Source organism: Myotis daubentonii, chromosome 4, assembly GCF_963259705.1.
Source record: "Myotis daubentonii chromosome 4, mMyoDau2.1, whole genome shotgun sequence".
NCBI classification, from domain to species: Eukaryota; Metazoa; Chordata; class Mammalia; order Chiroptera; family Vespertilionidae; genus Myotis; species Myotis daubentonii.
This window is the reverse complement of record NC_081843.1, coordinates 90,819,522-90,841,978: the sequence shown is the minus strand read 5'-3', so window position 1 is coordinate 90,841,978 and position 22,457 is coordinate 90,819,522. Positions and strand designations below refer to the sequence as shown.

The window sequence follows — 22,457 nt, the reverse complement described above, 5'->3', positions numbered from 1 at the left end:
CATCTGCTCTAATTAGCATATTACCCTTTTATTAGTATAGATTCTTCTTAACCTTTTGGTATATAATGAAATAAAATTTAGGAAAGTTTGTGGGAACTCTGTTTCCTGGATTTTTTTTTTCCCTTTACTACTCATAGACTCAGAAATATAGTAAATAAAATTGTAATCAAATGCTTGTCAAACATTCTGATACTTGCTCTACCACATTTTGATTGTGTGATCTATACTTCTTTAAATTTAAGAAATTTGTTATGTGTTTTTTATTTTTCTGATGACCTTTATGCCATTGTTAACCATACATAGTGAAGAACAGAGGATTCTGCACTTTTTTTTTATCAGATCCCAAACATTTATCATCATGGTTTTACTGTGATGTCAGTGTGTGTCTCCTGTGACCCCCTAGGCCAGGGGTGGGCAAACTTTTTGACTCGAGGGCCACAATGGGTTCTTAAACTGGACCGGAGGGCCAGAACAAAAGCATGGATGGAGTGTTTGTATGAACTAACATAAATTCAAAGTAAACATGATTACATAAAAGGGTACGGTCTTTTTTTTTTTTTTTTTTTTTTTTTTTTTAGTTCATTTCAAACAGGCCGGATCCGGCCCGCAGGCCGTAGTTTGCCCACGGCTGCCCTAGGCTCTTCTGTTTCTGCCTGGGCTATGGTACTTTTAGAACCATGCTCCTGTGTCCCAGGGGACATCATGCAGTGTTGGCTGACTGTACTGGAGTGGATCCTGGATGAGCAAGCAGAACAAAATTGTGTGTCTCGTTGGCTATATGACCTGGATAAGCAAGAAGTCATTAAGAGAGCACTTTAATATATACAGTCCATAAACATTTTACTTCCTTTTTGGTCAGGTATCCTGAAGAACTTGCCTGGCACACAAATTTGAGTCGAAAAATTTTGAGAAAGTCTCCACAATTGGAAAAGTTTCACCAGTTTCTGGTTAGCGAAACCGAATCTGTGAGTAGAGTTCTTTAGACTTGTTGGTTTCCTTAAAGTTTTAAATGCATATTAGTGTCATATTTTTAGCCCTATTTGTCAATGGGAGTGATCAAGTAGGTAAAGTATGCAGGAAAGACACCTGCAACGGTATTTTTCACCTGTAATCTGATTATGAAGCTGTTACCTTGTTTGGTTAAACTAACCATGAACTTTGATAGGGAATATTATCACAGTTGTCAGCTTGATTGTGTCTTGCTACTCCTGGGTTTGGGTAGCTGCAAAATTGGGGTGTGCACAGGACTGTGCTGGATAGCATGCCATTTAGGAGACAACCACTTACTCCACTCTCCTCCTTAGGTGTGTCTGCCAGGTGCTTATAACAAGAAAGTAGTATGTTTTTATGGCTGTTACTTATTTTACTACAAGTGAGACTTTTAAACTCACTTTTTATCACTCCTGTTTTTTCTGGTCCTGTCTATACTCCATCTTTGCCATAACAAGCGTACCCATATACAAAAAAATACCTAAGCCTTAGCTGGTTTGGCTCAGTGGAAAGAGTGTTGGCCTGTGGACCGAAGGGTCCTGGGTTTGATTCTGATCAAGGGCACGTACCTTGGTTGCAGGCTCCTTCCCGGCCTGGGTCCTGGTCAGGGCTCATGCAGGAGGCAACCAATTGATGTGTTTCTGTCACATCCATATTTCTCTTTGTCTTTCCCTCTCTTTCCCACTCTCTCTAAAATCAATGAAAAAATATCCTCAGGTGAGAGTTTAAAAAAATAATAATACCTAAATAGGACAACTTCGGTTCTCCTAAAATGTCACCATCTTCACCGTCTTGGTTTCTTTGCCATCCCAGATTCCTGATTACAGTGAATATTTACCATCATGGTTATTCAACTTTTCACCTTTAACATCAAATTTTTCCCAAGAAAATAGCTATTTTCTGACACAGTACGTATTAAATGCCCATAAAGTTTGGATATTGTAAGCTTTTCCATTCCCTTTTTTTCCTTTTGGTATTCTTAACATGTTAAGCGCCCAGTCAGTCACCGGTGACTGACACTATACTTTCCGTCGGAAGACAAAATAGGGCGGGCGATTAACGTGTTAATACTCTAGTATTTTCAATCAGGAGTTCCCCCTTCCTATTTTCTAATCTAGTCAAGGAAACCTCTCTTTTGTCAACAGATAATGTTATTTCTTTTTCCCTCTTCTATATCCTCTTAACAGTTAATATGATCCCCAGGTTTTTTCCCCTGAAGTCACAATAAATTTAGAAACCCTCCACCTCACCCGGTTCTAACTTCTAGTTGACCCACAGTTGTTTCCTATCATTGTGGCTTTTTGCTCATTTAGGTAACCTGGTAAACTGGGCTCCTGTTTGCCTGGCTTTCCACCCCACTTCCCTATAGTTAGGAATATACTGGACTGAGTACTGCCTCATTCCTGATTCTGTACTTGAGGGGCCAGTACTAGGAAGGGTTCTCTGACTCTGCTTTGATTGAGATGCAAGGTCAGATAAAGATTAAGCTGGTTAGAGAGGAAGTTACAACAGAGCAGAGGGCTTGTGGGGAGTGGAGTGGTACCCAGTTGAGTAGGTTGTAAAAAGCCAGATTTGGGAATCTGAGAGGTGGAGGAGATGGGAGTTTTGTGTCAGATATACGTATCATAGGGAAATGGTCCAGTTTTTATCAGAAGTCAGCAGGATGAGGTACTCTTAGTTATTTAAAGCTGGCTGTGAGACCTCTTCAGGATGTGTTTATGAATCCGGCCTAATTGCCAGGATGTCTATAGTCAAGGGCCCGCAGTTCCCACCCCCACTTTAATGCTTGGAGTCAGTGTGCCTTAGTCAAATTAAGATTCAGTCTTCACAGACTCATTGCTGGTCCAAAATCCATATGGTGAAAATTAGCAGGTCTGAATGAATGTTCAAGTCTGTATTTAGATTCAAACAGGCTGATGGGTAAGTATAAGAGCAGTGATAGCTATACAAAAGGCCCTTGTTGTAATGGAGCAGAAGCTTCCTGGTAGCTGATGTTTTATAGCTTTCTCCCCTGTTTTTATATTGATTTCAGAGAGAGTAAGGGAGAAGGGAAGATAGAAACATCAATGATGAAGAGAATAATTGATCCTGCATGCCCCCTACTGGGGATTAGCCCTCAACCCGGCCATGTGCTCTGAGCAGGAATCAAACCATGATCTGGTCCATGGTTGGACTCTGAGCCACACCAGCCGGGCTCCTCCCCCTTTTTAAGCATTCATTCTTAAGGTTGTTAAAATAGAGTTGTGATTGAGGCAAGTGCTGGACTTCATCAAGAAAATTTTGTCTGATTCTGAACTGTTGTACATCTTAACAGATGCTGGCCCCCTAGCGAAGATCTTTAGAACAGACGATTTAGTGAGGAATTTTAAATCATTTATCTTGGGGAAGGAAAGAGAGGAACAATGGTTGATGCTTTCACCTTTCTGAGAGACAGTTCTCAGGAGTAGAAAGCAGACATGGACTGTTCCTGAAAAGGGACTGACATATAGAAGTTACAGTTTTAGCTGAGAGGGAAAAACTTGTAACAGTGACTTTGTCCTGTGCCTCCTTTGACTGCTCCTCTTGCTGAAGGTATTTCATTGGCATTGTCTGCCTTTGAGACATGTTCATCCAACTTCCAGATCTTCTCAAGGTAGGAAGTGAGGACTACATAAGCTTAAAATTCCCTTTGTTTTAATGAAATTTCAAAATGCAGTGTTTTTTTAAAGGTAAGTTTTGGTAAATGGTCATCCTTACTTGACCTTTAGGTAGCAACCATGTATCCACTAGTATGAAAATCTGTCCTACCTCTTCAAGGTTTGTGTGATAGTACTAACTCTTGTTCTATGTATGATTGATTCTATGGTCTTTTTCTGTTGCATTTAAAATTTTGAATTTCCAATATTGAAATTTTCTGCCCTTTTTAATGTCATTGCTGACTTTTTAAACATTTTATTTTCTAAGGGAAATATCAGTCGTCAAGAAGCTGTTAGTATGATTCCGCCACTGCTGCTTAATGCTCACCCTCACCATAAGGTATTGTGTATTATATAGAAAATCGTGGTGGGCAGGCTGCTGTCTGTGTTTGTACCGCTCTGTTGTTGAGACCTTTTTTTCTTAATATAATGAGGTTTTTTTCCCCTTTAGATAAATAGAAAGTCATAAATTTTTCTTCAGGTATTTCACATTTTTGTCTTATTTGATTTTTATAAATTATTTAACTATTTTCTTCCTTAAAAAATTTTTTTTAATATATATTTTTTTATTGATTTCAGAGAATGGAAGGGAGAGGGAGAAAGAAATAGAAATATCAATGAGAGAAAAACATTGATCCATTGATTGGCTGCTTCCTCCACATTCCCTACTGGGATCGAGCTGTGACCTCCAGGTGCACAGGACAACGCTCAATCCGCTGAGCCCACTGGCCAGGCAAAATTTTTTTCTTAATTTGTTTATTTACTATACAGATTATCTTTAGTGGTCTTGATTGACTAAATCAGATTAAAAGTCATATTGAACATGTGTTGAGACGTTGTTACGTACACTCTTTGCCTGAATTCATTTTATTATCCACACATCCCTGTGGGGGTAGATGCTACCACTATCCCCATTTTTCCAGATGAGGAAAAGGAGATAAAGAAAAGTTGAAGTAACTGGCCCAAGGTCACAGGACTAGTCAGTCGTTGGTTGCGCTGAGATTTGAGGCCAAGTAGCTCTCTTCTTAGCAATGTGTTATAGTGCTTCTTGCATTTAGTATGTTGACTCATTTATCCTTAATTGTATTGCTTTTATTGGCTTGTTTTGTAGTGCTGTCTGTTACCGTCCCCTCTGGAGAGTATCTTTGTCACTGTGACTTGAAGGCATTCTATATTACGAGATCCCTATCAGTTAAATATATCACATTGTAGATTCATTCTATAAAGAAATATATTTCGGTATTGGAATAGAAATAAAAATACTAGAGTGACTCAGATTGTTTTAAATTAAATGTAGAATGTTTGATTTCTTAAAATAAAAGTCTCAAGTATTTCCTTGCTTTTTAATAGATCTTAGATATGTGTGCAGCACCTGGATCAAAGACTACACAGTTAATTGAAATGCTGCATGCTGACATGAATGTCCCTTTTCCAGGTATGCATTGGACTGGGGGTTTGGAGGTAGCTATGCTACTTTGGTGGGATGTAGACAGGGAAAAATTAGAACATTGCCTGAAGCCTCCCTGAAAGTAGGCCTGGACTATGTTAAGAGCTGCTGTCTGACTCCCCAGGTTCAAATCCTACCACCATTTACGAGGTGAGTTCGGTGATATTACTAGGCATCACTTATGAAATGAGCCATCAGTCCTGAACTTGGGGTGTGTGACACAAGATTACAAAGTGCTCAGAAAATGGTAGCTATTTCTGTAGTATCAGTGATGCTCCTTTATAGAGATTTTATAAAGATGCGAAAATACTGTGTATAGTGCTAGTTAGTCTCCTAATATTTTTATGTACCTTTATCTCCTACTTCCTTTAAGAGGGAGCATTATTGATTATAAAATGTTACTAGACATATTTGCCTTTTTGCTGGAGATGAGAGAGGAGCCAGAGGGAGAGAAGGTGGCACCCAAGAAACATTCTACCCGGTACTTAGCCGTGGTACAGCTCAGACTCTCCCAGGGAACAGCTTTTAAATGTTCAGGAGTGTGAGACCCCACCCCAAGAATCTGATCCAGAGTCTACAGTGGTGCTTCAGCACACACGCAGTATTTAAACACTTGTCAGGTGATTCTGTTGGTTTGTACACCTTTCTCTCATCCTCCTAATTAATTGTTACTAATAGAAAAAGACATTTTTGGCACAATAACTGGTACAAAGTGAGAAATTAGTTGAACAAATGAATTTTGAAGTTTTGAAATTTTAAGGGATTATGAAATCCATGCTGAGCCGCTGGGTTTCTGTTTTTGGACCACTTCTGTAGTCCTAGCCAATGTTTTACACTCGGGACTCAAGTTTGGTGGATCCTCACCTCTCACATGCCAGCCTACAAGTTATGTATTTCAGGAAATTACTTGTGCTGCATATCACCCAACACTAAATTTTATATTCCCAGAGGGATTTGTCATTGCAAATGATGTGGACAACAAGCGCTGCTATCTGCTTGTTCATCAGGCCAAAAGGTTGAGCAGTCCCTGCATCATGGTGGTCAACCACGATGCGTCCAGCATACCAAGACTCATGATAGACGTGAACGGAAAGAAAGAGGTTCTCTTCTACGATCGCATCCTATGTGACGTCCCATGCAGGTATTTATATTGTCAAGAGTCCAGAAAGCCCAGGATCCGTTAAGGAAATAAATCACTTAAAGACTAAAGTGAAACTGCACATGAACAGTTGTCTGTATGATTCTTGTGGTAGCTGGTATGAAGAAAGGCATCGTGACCTAAATTAGAAGACAGACACAGAGTTTTAGTAATAATGGAGACTGAGCACGTGGGACACAGTTTAAAAAAAAGGGTGGTTTTGATATTCTAAAAGAGAGAAAATACCTGAGAGGAAAAAGGCATCATAAACTCATGCATTTCAGGATGTAGTCACTTGGAGTGATTTGTTGATCTGAGTGTATATGCTTGTACTTCAGTGAGGATGTAAAACAGTCAATAAATAAAAACACATTGGGTTTTTATTTGTGACTTTTATATTGTTTAGCACAATGAAATTGGGAGTTCAAACTTTTGATAAACTGATTTTACCTGTTACCTGTTCACATTTCTTCACATTTTACATGTAAATTTTAGGTTTTTAGAGTTTACCTTTACTAAAGTTTTATGCCATAACTGAATGAGTTTTTCCAAAAAGAAATGAGTGAAACTAAAGATGGCTGTTAAGTTCTCTGAGGCAGTGACATAGGCAATGATCACAAGGGTTTAATAGCTTTTGAACACATGGTTTGATGAGGCTAGAGTTCAAAAACTGCCACAAAACTTTGTTAGCACTAAGTAGTGTTTAACTGTAATGCATCAGCATTAACTTCACCTTGTTCAAACAAGTGGCAGATTTACTGCCAGTAACAGAACTGAGTTTGAAAATTATAGCTGGTAGCACCGAATATGGCTGAGTTTTTAAATACCTGGAAAAATTTCCCTTTAAAGTAAAATTTAAAATTGGTCATGAAATGAATTTTTTTCTAGGTTGCAATTTTCTAATTTTCCTCTGGATCAGATGTTTTCCTAACCGTGTTCATTTGATTGGGAGCCTAACTCATTTCTTAATAACAATATTGTGAGAGTAAAATGACCTTATGAGCATTAAGTTGTGAGCTGAAAAAAATTCCTAAAATTACAGATTTTTAACCCATTGCAGTACAAGTGAGGGATGTCATATGAAAGCCATCATATCTCAAGACATTTCCATCCTGCAGACTCTGCACCTCAAGGACATGTGACTAGGCCATCAAGGAAAATTAAACTTTACAGAGAAAGCAACAGATGCAGGAATTACCTTAGAAAAACTGGGTAGATAAAATTAGACATGTTCAGAGAGATTAATGAATCAAGTCTATTACAAAATTTATGTGGAAATAGTTTCCATTTAATAAAGGTGGAGAATCAAAAATGTTTAAATGATATATAGAAAAATCTTGGTCAAGAAATTAACTTGGTTTAATTGAATCTGCTATGGAAAGTTCTTTATGAATCTGAGTTTATCATTGTTTGTGTAATCCAAATTTCTAAGTAGCAGGATCAAAATAAGCTCATATGTATTCCTGGCTCTGTCTGTCTTAGGACTGAAAATAGTTTTGCTAGGACTGTATTTCTCCTAAATGGAAGTAAATTACTATCTCTTTAAGTGTTCAAAGAGGTTTCATTTTCAAATCTTTTATTTCCTTATTGAATTGAAAACTGAAGTATAATGAAAGATTTTAATATACTAGAGTAACCCCAAAACAGAAATGGAAAGTTGATTGTAGTTTGCAAGGATTTAGGTTGTTTTCTAATTGGTATTTATAATAATAATAATGCCTGTTTTATAATTTAGCTTGAATGTGACATATTTGTTAAACTCTAATCATCTACCTGTAGTGAGTTTTAAGTTCTCAAATATCTTTCCAGTGGAGATGGCACAATGAGAAAAAACATTGACGTCTGGAAAAAGTGGACCACCTTAAATAGCTTGCAGCTGCATGGGTAAGTAAACTTTATAGCTGGCAGCATTGTTTGACAAATCAGTTGGTCAAAATTTATTGTTTACTCACCTAATTGGGCTTCCAGATCTTTGACCCCAAGTAAGCATCAGAGTGTTAATGATGTAACTCACTCCATGGGAATTTGCTTGTATATCAGAAATAGTTGCTTTTAAAATCTTTAAGAGTAGTAAACTAAGGATTGTACACATTTATTAAAAACACATAAGAATTTTTTATAACATTTCGAATTTTTTTAAATGAAATGACTATTTACTTACTGTCTTATCAGTTGTTTTCCTGTTTTCTATTCTTTTTATGTTTAATTATTTTGTTTAACATTTTTATTTCAGATATTTATTGTCCCTAAAATTTTTTTGAGAATTCTTAAAAGGGAAAAGAATCTCATACCTTAAAAATAACTTCTGTCATGTCTAGTGTATTACAGTTTTCTGTGCCTATGGATTTTTTAAGTTCCTGTTTAGAACAGTTTTGATTTTTTTTTCATTTAATATTAAAATTATACATTCTTAAATGTACAACAGTGGATGGTCTAAGTATGTTAAGGAATGTTCATCATTAATAACTTCAACACCAGATTTTGTTTCTGTTAAATAAATACCACTGTTTTATGAAACAGGCGTTAAAATTAGAATGTACTGAAGGCTACAAGTTGTTCATAGTAAGGAAAATCAAATATTTGTACAACTATGGAGGCTTTTTAATAGTGAAATTCATCTAATATGTTGAATTTAGTCATTAATCACTTTATGCTTTGCTTGTCAACATGCTGGGGAAAGTCCACAAACCAGTGTTTATATAAATAGGTGCTTTTTTATATTTACACTAGAGGCCCGGCGCACCAAATTTGTGCACGGGTAGGGTCCCTAGGCCTGGCCTGCGATGAGGGCCAATATTCCCCAGCTGCAGGCTGCTGCCCAGCGCCTCCCTTGCCCGGCTGCCAGCTGGGGCCTTCCTTCATTCCACGTCGCCCCATGGTGGTCAGAGCACATCATAGCAAGCGATCAGTCTCCCTGTCAAACTCCCTGGGGACAATCAATTCACTTAGAATTTAAGGGTTTTTTTTCTTAAATTGAAGTTATTTATTTTACTTATAGTACTTTGTATTTTATTGTAAGTCTGTCATAAAAACTTATAATAAATACGTGACATAAAGGGTGCCCATAAAGAATGTGCTGTCGGCTGTGTTTGGTCTCGGTGACTTAGTGTATCTAACCCTTAGCTTACAGCTGCGGATTGCTACACGGGGTGCTGAACAGCTAGTGGAAGGTGGCAGGATGGTGTATTCTACATGTTCACTGAACCCCATTGAAGATGAAGCAGTCATAGCATCTTTACTAGAAAAAAGTGAAGGTAAGCACGCTGTATTAATACAAGTGTAGACTTTTCAAAACTATTGCTATGGTGTAGCGATTTTCAGTCCGTGTGCCGCAGAATTTTCATAATTACTTTATGTGTACCATGAGATGAAAAGGGTTGAAAATTGCTGCTATACTATAGACTTCTGTAGTCCTTTTCCTGGGGCATTTTAACTATATTTAAGTATACAGTTCAGTAGTGTTAAGTACATTCATATTGTGGTGTAGCCAGTTTCCAGAGTTCTTCCTCTTATAAAAATGAAATTCTGAATTCATTAAACAACTCCCCATTATCCTCTCCCCTTTGTTGTAGTCTCTCTGTCTCTGAGTTGGAACAGACTAGGTATCTCATGAGTGGAATCATACAGTATTTGTCTTTTTGGGACTTGCCTACTTAGCATACCACCCTCAAGGTTTATCTGTGTTGTAGCATGTGTCAGTCTCCTTCCCTTTTTCCAGCTGAATGATATTCCGTTGTATGTATACCATCCATGGACGCTTGGGTTGCTTCCTCATTATAATGCTGCTATGACCATGGTGGACAATAAATTTGAGGCTCTGCTTTTGGTTTTTTGGGGTGTAATAATACCCAGAAGTGGAATTACTGGGTCGTGATAATTCTGTTTCAGGACCCACCCCCATACTGTTTTCCATAGTGACTGCACCATTTTACAGGTCCACCAGCAGTACACAGGGTTCTTGTCTATATCCTCGCCAGCACTTGTTGTTTTCTGTGTTTTTGATAGTATCTGTTCTAATGGGTGTGAGGTCTTATAGCACTGTTTTATGAAATGTTCTGAAACAGCAATTTCCATAACATTTTGATGTAAAATATTATTTCTCCTTTTGTTTTCAATAAAATGATAACCTTTCCTGTCATATTCTTCTTAAAGCAAATAATGAGAAATTTCAAATAGAAGGAAATTGCAAATTTCATTCCAGAATAGAATACTATCAAATTTACAACATGCATTTTTGTGAAGTAAGTTAAGACAAGAGTGCATTTCCTGTGGTGGTATCTATAACAGTCGGGGCTTCCAGTTAAGTTTTCAGAGGCTGGTTGATCTATGTGTAGTGAGCCCTCTTGTCCTTCGGCCTGCATTTACTGTGTTTTGTTTTTGCTGAACTTATGTTGGTCTACAGAAAGATGTGATATCTGAGTGATTTTTTTTACATGGTCATAATCTCCACAGTTTTGTTGGTGCTTTATCGCAGAAGGCATATGAAGAGAAAGACTGTGGGTCATGTAATTTTATAGTAAACTAGATGCCCAGTGCATGAATCGTGCACCATTGGGGTCCCTCAGCCTGGCCTGTGGGGATTGGGCCAAAACCAGCTCTCTGACATCTCCCAAGGGGTCCGGATTGCGAGAGGGCAGTTCTCGTGAGATGCACCCCAGAATTGGGCTCCCTCCTCTCTGGTTCCGGGTGTGTCACTGAGAACCGCAGCTGTCAAGTCACCGCAGCTTGGCAGCTCCTGCATTGAGCGTCTGCCCACTGGTGATCAGGGCATGTCATTGCTACCGGTTGAATGGTCTGCCAGTTGCTTAGGCTTTTATATATATAGAATAGTTGAACTGGGCATCCTACTCAGTGATTAGGCACATGGGTTTCCAGTCTAGATCTTGATCTCTCAGCCACCATTATACATGTGATTGTTTCAGGCTTGTAGACTCTTTTCAGTCCTCAGTGACAGGCGTCCTGTGTAGACATGGCTTCATGGGAGCATATAGACCTTTGCTGAGCTTAGTACTTGGCAATTGCTGTGACTGGACTTGAAAGCACTCAGAGACTTAGCTGGAGGAGGGGCAGTCCATAGAACATTCAGCTACAAACACTGAGCCAGCATTGGCAGCTTCTGACCCAAATGCTGGCAGGAGGGCATACTGAGCAGTGGACAATGTTTGAAGAAACCAGTTTCTGGAAACCTCCACTATTAGTATTCACTTTTTAAAGTAAGATTGTTCAGATATACTAGTGGAAGTCAATACAATGTTTTGGTCAAAGGTGTCTGTCTCACTGTTAGATGCCCGTTGGGGATTCTCTTGCTTTGTTGTATATAATTCTTGTCTGAATTTTCATAGCTTATGTGGGTCTTTGTTGGTGTTTGCTATTCTGTGAGACTGTCAAATCAGTGTGTGTGGCCTGTGAGTGGTAGTTCATGTGAAAGGTTTCCTTCCCATCTCACAGCTTCTTGTAATACTGCTACTGTAGACATGGTGTTTTTAAAATTAGACTGTTGTCCTGATGGGCAGTTTTAGAAAACTTAATTTGGACTTAAAACTGAATGTTTAAAAATTGCCACAGTTCACTTTAAAATGTTACTTTTTTGGTTCTGAGATGTTTGTTAGCCATAAAGGCATAAAGGAGAGATCCAAATCATCTGACTGCCATGGTCTAAAAACCAAGAGTGGAACCTTAGCTGGATTCTAGCCTGGTGATGCCTTTAAGGTGATTTTGGCCATGGAATCAGTCAACCTTGAATGCGTCCTGCAGCTCTTCTCTAGTTCAAGAGCTTTATTGAGCTCCAACTGACATACCATAACATTCACTGGTTTCAGCTGTACAATTCTATGATCTTTAGTAAATTTACTAAATTGTTGCATAGCCCTCACCACAGCCCGATTTTACTAGTAGTTCATTCCCATCGCCCCAAGCAGAGCCGTCCTGCCCATTTGCAGTCACACCCTGTTCCCATTAGGAACCACGAATGTACGTTCTGTCAGTTTTGCCCCACCCAGACATTTTCTAAATAGAGAATCATGCAGTATGTGATCTGCATCTCATTCACTGGGCGTCATGTGGAAAAAATTTATTTTATTTTACTTTTTGATACATAGGTGCTTTGGAGCTTGCTGATGTGTCTTCTGAATTGCCAGGACTGAAATGGATGCCTGGCCTCACACAATGGAAGGTAATGTTTCTGTGAGGACTCTGGCTCAACAGAGCAGGTACAACCTAGCCATGGTCTCTATAAGTACAGCTTTGCTTTCTTTTATTGGCTGAGATTTAAGCTTTGTTTGTAATATGCAAGAATTCATTTTTCAGTTTTAAGCGAAACAATATGAGCCTTGTGTTTTTTCTTTTTTAAATTCCACATGGAAAATGCTTTATAAAATAATTGTCCTGTTTTATGGAATAAAAAATTATTTCCTTTTTTTTTAAATCTTCACCCAAGGATAGGATATTTTTTCCATTGATTTTCAGAGAAAGTTGAAGTGAGGGAGAAATAAAGAGAGGAACATTAATATGAGAGAGACATTGATTGGTTGCCTGATGCATGCACACCTGTGGGCGAGGATCAAACCTGCATCCCAGGAACTTGCCCTTGACTGGGAATTGAACCCGAGATCCTTCAGTGCGCAGGTTGACATTCTAACCACTGAGAAAAACAGGCCTGGGCTATTTATAGCCTTCCTAGCTTTAGAGAGAGATGAAAATAACCATTTATCATTTTTGAGAGCATGTACACTGGCCCCTCTTTATTAGGGAATGCTAGTGATTTAGAATCTTCCCCTCTCATTTTTCAGGTAATGACGAAAGATGGGCAGTGGTTTGCAGAGTGGGATGAGGTTCCTCACAGCAGACATACCCAGATTCGGCCGACCATGTTCCCACCAAAGGACCCAGAGAAGTTGCAGGCGATGCATCTAGAGCGGTGGTGAGTTTGTGGGGCTCTCAGAGTTTGGGGACATTGGGGAGGTTGGGCCCTCCGGCATTCCTGTGAGGCCTGGGCTACGCCTATGGCTGGCCTCAGGTATATAAACTTTTCAACACCTGAGAACTCCATACCTGTTAGCTGCTGGCATTGAGCCTTTGTGAATAATGAAGGTAGTTAGAACCTAATGGTAATACATTAGATACTGCATTAATTTTCTGCATATTACACATTGGCCATTCCTTGAGTGAGGGCTGTGTGAAATATTAAGACATGACTTCTCTATCACAGGTCATCTTTATAGTACTTGTCTTAATATTTAATACTAAATGAACGTATTTTGGATCAGTTAAAAAGTGAGAATTGTGTTTTGGTTTTTTTTAGTCTTAGAATATTACCACATCATCAAAATACTGGAGGGTTCTTTGTGGCAGTATTAGTGAAGAAGTCTTCAATGCCATGGAATAAACGTCCACCAAAGGTAAATGTCTTCCAAAATACCACAGCATACCATGTGATCTCTTTGTGCAATCAAGGCAGGAGCTGACAGGGGTCAGTTGGAATGTGTTTTGTGGGGTGGAGGGTGGCTGGGCCCGATGGTGTGTGGAGGGATTCATTTAAATGTTGAGTTTTCCAAACAAAAAGCAATTTCTTATAAGGGATATGTAAGTGGAAAAGGCAGACTTTGGGAAGTGCATTTCTTCTGCACCTTAAATCTAAATATTTTTAAGATTCTTTTACTGATTTTTTTTTTTTAAGGACGAGAGAGAGAGAGAGAGAGAGAGAGAGAGAGAGAGAGAGAGAGATATTGAGGCTGTCTCCTGTATGTCCCCCCCACTGGGGATTGAGCCTGCAACCCAGGCGTGTGCCCTGACTAGGAATTGAATCAGCAAACCTTTCAGTGTGCAGGACGCCCCCCAACCAACTGAGCCACACTAGCCAGGGCTTAAATCTAATTCTTTAATAAAAATTGAAAACATGTAAAGACTACTCTGTGGCTCAAAATCAGAGTATCCCCCCACCCTACCCCCAAACCAAACTGGCTCTGAGCTCTAATTCCCTACTGTAGGTTGGTTCCGTTTAGCCCAGTTCAGTTTGATGGAACTCTGCTAATCTCAAGCCTGTCTTCACCTTGGCTGTGAATAATTACAGTTTGTCCAGGCCTAGCTGAAAAGGAATGGATTGGCCCTGACCTGTAGCAACAGATCTAAATTGCCTCCTGGGTCATTGTACGGGCGACTGTGAAGCAGAGTGGCTGAGAAAGGACTGCTTTTCGAGATTTGACATAAAGTTGTGGTTTAACATGTACTCTCCTCCTTGTCAGCTTGGCATTATTTTGTTAGTTTGTATGTCAGCCTTCATAGAACTTAGCCTGGAGTCACAGTCTGAAGGTCTGCATTTCTTTCAGATCCATGCTTAAAAATTAGGATAAATAATGCTTAGATTGTGGAGAAATAGCAAGTAAACAGTTTTCTGGGGTATGGCTAATCCAGATTAATATAGGAGTGAGTAGACAGCCTCAAACTGGCCCAGGATTGGAACTGGCACTTTGGGGCAGTCACCATGGCATTGGTGTTAGGCTAGAGAGCGTTTCCCTTAGAGAGTGAAGGTCTCTGTGCCGTGGTCTTAACTCTAATCGGTCCCTAACTCCCTGGTCGAGAGAAGAGCTGGCCGATCAAAGCACTGCTAACAGAAACGGAGCCCCAGCCACATGTGTAGTTTCGGTTTTCTCGCAGCCTCTTTTCCCAAGAAAAGTGAAATTAAAAGTTTTCTTGTTTACCCCGGTATATTTAAGATGTTATTTTCATGTAATCAAAATAAGTTATTAATGAGTTATTTTTATATGCTTTTATACTAAGTTTCTAAAAAAAGTATAGATATTACACTCTAAGATACACCTTTACACTAGTCACCCCTGCAGGGGTCAGTCACCAGCACATGGCTGGTGACTACTGTACCACACACAGGTTGAAGGTCTGTTCACATAAACATACTTTATTTTTTTTTATTTTTTTTAAAAATATATTTTATTGATTTTTTACAGAGAGGAAGGGAGAGAGATAGAGAGTTAGAAACATCGATGAGAGAGAAACATCGATCAGCCGCCTCCTGCACATCTCCTACTGGGGATGTGCCCGCAACCCAGGTACATGCCCTTGACCAGAATCGAACCTGGGACCTTTCAGTCAGCAGGCCGACGCTCTATCCACTGAGCCAAACCGGTTTTGGCAACATACTTTAGATTCACTTGGATTTGTTCACGTTTTGTTTTATAATCAACTATATAAATGGGTTTTGAAGTATTTGTTAGTCTGCCTCCTCTGCTGTGGCTTCACACTTTTTAGAACAACTTAGGGTCATTTAAATATTCTCCTCTTTTCTATCATATTAGTTTCTTACTTACTTTGTTGTGTAAATAAATTTTGGTTGTCTGTGCTACTGGGGATTTTCTGAGATTCTTTGTATTCAGGATGCTGGGATCTAGTGGAAGTGAAGCCGTGTAGACATTAATCCAGAGTTTGAGTCAGGGAAAGCCACACTGGCACAGTGCTGCTGGTATTCCGGGGAGGGCGAGATTAGATCGCTGGGATGGAGCAGAGAAAGCTTCCTGGAGAAAAGGGCATTAGTGATGGGCTCTGAAAAAGAGGCAGCATTTCAAGAAGCGGAGATGGGGATAGAAAGGATGTGGGCCACTGCTGGCCTTGCCAAGCCGTTTCAGGTGGTGGTTTTGTTTTTTGCCTTTTTCTACATCTAAATAAACTATTCTCTGGGAGGCAGTGTTGTATAATGTTAATAGCTTTAGAATCTCACCAGCTAGTCCACTTTACAGCTTTGTGAATTGGGGAACTTTTCTGTGCTTAGGTGTCTAATTTGTAAGCTCACTTCATAGGAACTAGGAATTACTTTTACCAATCTTGGGACTTACTAGAAAGGACATGTAGTTTTAAATAATTTTTCATTTAAGACTTTATATAAAAAGTATATGAACATTTAACATAAGTAAAACATTTTGCTCCTTCTCAAAACCACATTTATAGCTTTGCCCCCGCTCAGACAGTTATTATTCAACAGGTATTTCCTTGGTCCCTGGAGGTACATTCTTCTGATTTTCACCGGAGTTTCTCCAGGTGCCCTGAAACAGTATCACTATCCTTTCCTACGTTGTGATTATTCCCATACTTGTCTTTTCCGCCCTGCCTACATTTAGGGATTGCGTTGACTCCTTTGCATCTCTCAGTGTGCCTTATACAGAGTGGATGCCAGCAGCATTTTAAATGAAGACAAGCTGGGATTATCTGCCAGCTGTTTATGCTTTTTGTGGGGTTATGGTAAAGTGATTTTAACCTCAAAGAAACAATGTCCATGAGTTCTGTTTATAATAGCAAGATGTTATATTTTCTATAAAATGTTATAGGAAAATAGTTAAGATTGATTTTGTGAGCTCCATTTTATTAATTTTTTGTAGCAGTGCAAAGTGGATTTGAGTGTAAATAGACTTACTATTCCCTCTGACAGCTGCAGGGGGAGTCTGCGAAGCCAAGAGACCCTGTGCAGTCCAGCCCTGCAGGTCCCACGGGAGAGAAGGCTGTGGGCCCCTCGGAGCTGGAAAGGAAACTGGACACTGGAATTGGTGATGCAGAAATAATACAAAGGACTGAGGATTTAGAGAATAATGGAAATAAGAAAGATGGCGTGTGTGGGTAAGAAACATGGTTCTGTCTTGAGCCTAACATTCTAGTGTCTTCCCAGCCATGTAGATTGACTGGGATCCCAGAGCCTTTCCTGTGGTGGTTTTTCAGCAGGCAGTGTGAGAATATTTTGGCTGGCAAAGTACTCAGTTCAGTGTTAAGGACCTTTTGGTGTGGGTGCTGCTGTCTGTTGTCTGGGGGAAGAGATTTAAGGCCTGAGGAGGCATGTGTATAAAGCCCCGTGATGCACAGAGCTGGGGGTGAGGGTTGAGGGCAGGGAAGAGTGTGCTGTTTCAGATTTCAGATGACTGATTTCATCCCACTTCCTTTAGTCCCCCTCCATCGAAGAAAATGAAGTTATTTGGATTTAAAGAAGATCCATTTGTGTTTATTCCTGAAGACGACCCATTATTTCCACCAATCCAGTAAGGATTAATTCAACCTTTTTAATTCTTTAAAGAAATTTACTGTGGGGTTACAAATGCATAACTGGTAATATTTAACCATAGTTTTATTTTTATCTAGTTCTGTATAATAGCTGTATTTTTACTTTCTAATTGCATGTTACAGCTGGATGAAACTTTAGGGTGTGTTTACTGAACCCTTCAATTTAAAGTGAGCAGTAATCAGAGAAAATAGACTGCCCAAAGGTAAAGACAGTGGAGAGATGGAAGAACTCTGGACTCAGATCCTGAATGTAAATTACTCAGTTGAGTTACGAAATCAGTGGCCAAGGCTGCCTTACTCAGTTCCAATTTAGGAGATGAGGAATACTGGGGCTGGGTAGGGCCTTAATTGGGAATCTCCAGGCAGAACAGAGAAAAAAGATGCTTAGGATAACAGTCTCAGGTTATCTCTTCCTTATTCATTAAGTTTTTGTATATATTTACCAGAGTGGTCACTTACGTTGTCTTGTTGGGGAGAATAGAGGGTGCTTAAAGACCGTCTATTAAATTTTTAATTACATTCATCAGCACCTCTGCTTTATTTGTAGGAAATTTTATGCTCTGGATCCTTCATTCCCAAGGATGAATTTGTTAACTCGAACTACAGAAGGGAAGAAAAGACAACTCTACATGGTTTCCAAGGAGCTGAGAAACGTGCTGCTGAACAATAGTGAGAGGATGAAGGTACAGGTCACAGATGGGGACTGATGCATAATTGAGGACTCCTGCTCAGGTTTCCTTGGGAGGAGCAGATCCTGGCACTGGCTCTCCCATGTCCAGTATGGGCCGAGGTCCCCAGAGCCCTTAGCAGGCCCAGGCTGCGTGGCCTGCGTCCCTTCTGCCCCACTGTCCGTCTCACTGTTTGTGTCATGGGAGGTAGGTGTCATGGGTTTGGGGGGTCTGGCTGCTGCTGCTGTGGTATGGTGTTGTCATTTCCATTTTCTACAGAGTGTTTCTATTTTTAGTTCCCTGTTTTCATTTGCTTTACTGTTTTCCTAAGTTGTTTTTTCCTTTGCCTATTTATTTAAGGTGTTGTGTGAAGGTCCATGACGTCAAAGTAGTTTATAACCTTGACTAGGACTTGGTGTCCACAGGGGTTCCCAGGGGGACAGGATCCTTGCTCCTGACAGCCCATAGAATGTGCTGACATAGTCTTGCATTTTTAAAGTTTCCTGGTCTTCAGAGGTTCTTTATTTCTCTTTTCCTTCTTTCATAAGGTACTTACAGTTCTGCCTCCTCAGGGTAGAAGGGATTATTTTAATTGATTATCCTGACTTTTATTTATGTGTGTTTCATCATATTTTTTAACTTATAGGTTATTAATACTGGGATAAAAGTCTGGTGTCGAAATAGCAGTGGAGAAGAGTTTGATTGTGCTTTCCGGTTAGCACAGGAGGTAATTTGGGGAACAGATTTGGACAGCACTAGCCATGAATAAATGGGAAGCAGTTGGGCACAAATAGGAGCTTCTAAGCCAGCCCGACAGGTCTGGATGGCTCAGAGCTGGGCTGGCACTACCAGCCATTTGAGTCTCTTGCGCTTTCTGAGGCTGGGTTTCCTGCTCTGGGAGGGTGTTTGCTTACAGATTATTACAGGTTCTGGGCAGGTGAGGCCTGGACATAGTCCTTGGAAAGGCCCTGAGGACAGTGGGTGCTCACTTTATGAGGTAGAGGGTGATTGATTGTTTCCATTCATAAAGTGACCTCTCTTTTCCCCACAGGGAATCTATACATTATATCCATTTATTAATTCAAGAATTATCACTGTATCATTGGAAGATGTTAAAATTCTATTAACCCAGGAAAATCCATTTCTTAGAAAACTTAGCAGTGAGACATACATCCAAGCCAAGGACCTGGGTAAGCAGTTTGACTTGCATGGAGGCCTCACTAGTCCTTACAAAGACAGTACAGCTGTGGGTATTTCCTCTTGTTGGCTCTTTCTCAGTCTTAATATTCAATGCATTGTGGCTGTCTTTTACTGACTGTCAGTTTCCAGAGGGCTTTGTGGAAACATAATTGGCCTCTTAGTGTATTGAGAGTCAAGGGCATCCCTAGGGTTGCCCTACTTCCCCAGACCCTGGGAGACCCTGCATCTCCCAGCTTCCATTGATGGTGTGCAGTTATTAGGGCCTGGCCAGCCCACCAGCCGGAGCTCCATGTCACCTGCCCACCAGGAAAGGTACCCGTGTGGAAGCCAAGAATGCGTTTTTATCAATCCCATTAAAGCAGAATATGCAGTCGTTTTTTTAAAAAATATATTTTTACTGATTTCAGAGAGGAAGGAAGAGGGAGAGAGAGTTAGAAACATCAACGATGAGAGAAAATCATTGATCAGCTGCCTCTTGCACGCCCCACACTGGGGATCGAGCCCGCAACGGGGGCATGTGCCCTTGACTGGAATCGAACCTGGGACCCTTCAGTCCGCAGGCCAACACTCTATCCAATGAGCCAAACCGGCTAGGGCAGAATATGCAGTCTTGCTATGGCATTGCTAGCTAGCCAAAATAGATTCTCACCAAAACAGATTTTTGTTGGTTTTATATTTCATAAACCTCCACTTAGATCACTTGAGTGATGTTTTTACTTAAGAATAAAAATAATTCTATTCTTATTAATTTGTAGTTGAATTTATTGGGGTGATATTGGTGAATAAAATTATATAGGTTTCAGGTATACAATTCTATACATCTGTGTATTGTGTGTTCATCATCCCCAAGTCAAGTTTCCTTCCATCACTATTTATTGGCCCCTTTACCCTCTTCTACCTCCCCCCACACTCCTTCCTGTGGTAATCACCATACTGTTGTTGTCTATGAGCTGGTTTTTTTGGGGGGCGGGCAGGGGATTCTTAATCCCTTCACCTTCCCTCTTGTTAACTTTTATCTGTTCAATATTTCTGGCTCAATTTGATGAAAACTGAATAAATCGGTTATTGAGGTCATATAATCGTTTGTTTTACATTTAAAACTGGAGGCCTAAAGAACATAGCCCATGTGTTGAGTCTGCATCCTCTTGTCTCCTCAGGCATAACCTCAATTTAGAGGAGAGATTATTTTAAAGGATAAAGGAGCCATTTGTACTTTTTAAATCCTGTAGATGATTACAGTATAATTTTTGATATTTTTTATGTGTTTCATGCTGTTTCTGGAAGTTGGAGCTGTTATCTAACCTTGAACTTTGAGAATTAATCAGTAGTTAGTCCCACCTCCCTGCATCTGAGACTTGCTGAGTAGCTTCACCTAAATCCGGGATGGTCTGGCTTGGTCCTCTCTCACATTGTCCTGACGGCCCTACTTGGTGCTTAGTTGGCTGATGCCTTCATGTTTTTAGAAGAAAAGTCCCTTCTTCATTAAGATCCTGGGGACCCCAGAGTGTAGATTATTTCTTGTTCTCTTTTCACATAAACAGAGGTGTCCACTGACTAGGAAGCTTGGCCAATGCTTGTCTGTTTCTCTTCCAGCCAAGGGGAGTGTCGTCTTGAAGTACGAGCCGGATCCTACGTAAGTTAGGATATTCTTGCCATCGGGCTTTGGTGTTATTGTTGGGGGACTGTGGGTGTGCTTAGAAGCCTTTTATGAATGTTCCTGAAGACAATATAGGGAAAATTTAGTACTAAAATACTACATTCTTGAAAATATTTTTTATAGAATGTTCAGCTCAGGCCAAACATATTTTTATTTAGATAATAAAATGCATAGTGTGTGTTCTGTGTGCTTTAGAAACCTAATCCTAATTCCTGTCTTAAACAGAATAAGTGGAAAGATTGAACAGGTAAGAGAGATTGCGTTCTGCCTTCTCTTCGTTGGTTCAGTGCCTGGATTACCTGTTAAGCATCAGTGCTGTTCTAGGGTGGGGCATGAGGGTCGGGTCCTCTGTGGCTTACAGGGGTCCAGCCCTGCTTTCATGTAACCACCGGCACCTGACAAATGCTTGGAGGAGTAGATTGTCAGCCCTTTCCAGGAACGGGACAGAGCTCGGGTGGCTTCCCAGAGCACCCCAGCTAGTGAAAAACAACTGACCAATTTGAGGGTGTTGATATTCAGGGTATGAAGGAGGAAGCTGATCTTTGAGAAAATCCATAGGATCACAGACTGAAATGCCTTCCCAGTGGTTTAGTGGTATAATTTTTGGAGAGACTGCATATTGAACCTCTTTAGAGGCAGTGATGAAAGACTTAATACTTACACGAAGCCACTTTGTTTGTAGGAAACCAGATACCCTGCAATGTCCCATTGTGTTGTGTGGATGGCGGGGAAAGGCCTCAATGCGAACTTTTGTGCCCAAGAATGAAAGGCTGCATTATCTCAGGATGATGGGGCTGGAGGTATTGGCAGAAAAGAGGAAAGAGGGGACTGCTCTGACGGACGAGAGTGCAGCCACCTCTGGACCTCTTGAAGATGACGAGGTGAGTGCCGACCAGAGAGCAGAACAGGCTGCCAGTCCAGACGCCACCAGCACAGGCAGTGACTCGGCTGGGGGCGCCACTGTGCCCCGGTGAGGAGACTGCGGGGCCTCCACCTTGGTGTCTACCACCAAATCCAGAATTTCTGACCTGCAAAGTACATATTTTTAAAGACTGGAAACTGATGGAATGATGGAAGCATCTATGAATGATCTCAGTACTGCTTTCATATGGAGTTTACTAAAAAGTATTTTTTTTAGTTTGTTAGAAGTTGCTCATTTTACTTCGGCAAAGCTGGGTCCAGTGTACCTGTTGCAGGTAGTAAGAGTTTCACAGTAAAGTCTTAACTTCCATCGAGAAATATAACTGCTCTTACAGAAATTTTCAGGTTCCCTTTGTTATGCCTATATTGCTCCTAAGTCCAGTATTTCTTTTAATTATTTATAGAAAGAATCTATATCTCCTGATGAGTTATTGGAAAACTGCATTATGAGCTTTATAATAATTATGTTAAGTTGCATCATAGCAGTGCGACATTAACATGCAGTGAGGTAAATATCTGAGGTCTCAGATGACTTCTGTGCCTTTGTAATAATGGATAAAATAAACCTTGGGGTAAAAGCTGTATCGTGAATTGTGATACTCATGAGGGTTTTATGTGCTTTTATTGATGGACTGCTTTGCACTTTTAGTTTTTAAATGGTGTTTTGGGATCCTTGGAACATTAAAATAAAGAGTTAATGAGAAATGTG

General features: G+C 40.1%; 1 protein-coding gene across 1 annotated transcript in view; it reads left to right on the top strand.

Annotated features, from left to right (window-relative positions):
- The window catches only part of NSUN2 (NOP2/Sun RNA methyltransferase 2), a 26,602-nt gene extending 4,145 nt beyond the window's left edge, over window positions 1-22,457 (top strand). The window contains exons 4-19 of the mRNA XM_059694670.1: window positions 860-965; window positions 3,934-4,005; window positions 5,016-5,100; window positions 6,061-6,253; window positions 8,060-8,134; window positions 9,374-9,504; window positions 12,349-12,422; window positions 13,039-13,169; window positions 13,551-13,647; window positions 16,683-16,867; window positions 17,188-17,280; window positions 17,850-17,985; window positions 18,617-18,697; window positions 19,022-19,160; window positions 20,764-20,803; window positions 21,510-22,457. Of these exons, the coding sequence (XP_059550653.1) occupies window positions 860-965; window positions 3,934-4,005; window positions 5,016-5,100; window positions 6,061-6,253; window positions 8,060-8,134; window positions 9,374-9,504; window positions 12,349-12,422; window positions 13,039-13,169; window positions 13,551-13,647; window positions 16,683-16,867; window positions 17,188-17,280; window positions 17,850-17,985; window positions 18,617-18,697; window positions 19,022-19,160; window positions 20,764-20,803; window positions 21,510-21,801 (1,930 nt within the window). The 3' untranslated portion in view covers window positions 21,802-22,457. The remainder of the gene's footprint in view (window positions 1-859; window positions 966-3,933; window positions 4,006-5,015; window positions 5,101-6,060; window positions 6,254-8,059; window positions 8,135-9,373; window positions 9,505-12,348; window positions 12,423-13,038; window positions 13,170-13,550; window positions 13,648-16,682; window positions 16,868-17,187; window positions 17,281-17,849; window positions 17,986-18,616; window positions 18,698-19,021; window positions 19,161-20,763; window positions 20,804-21,509) is intronic.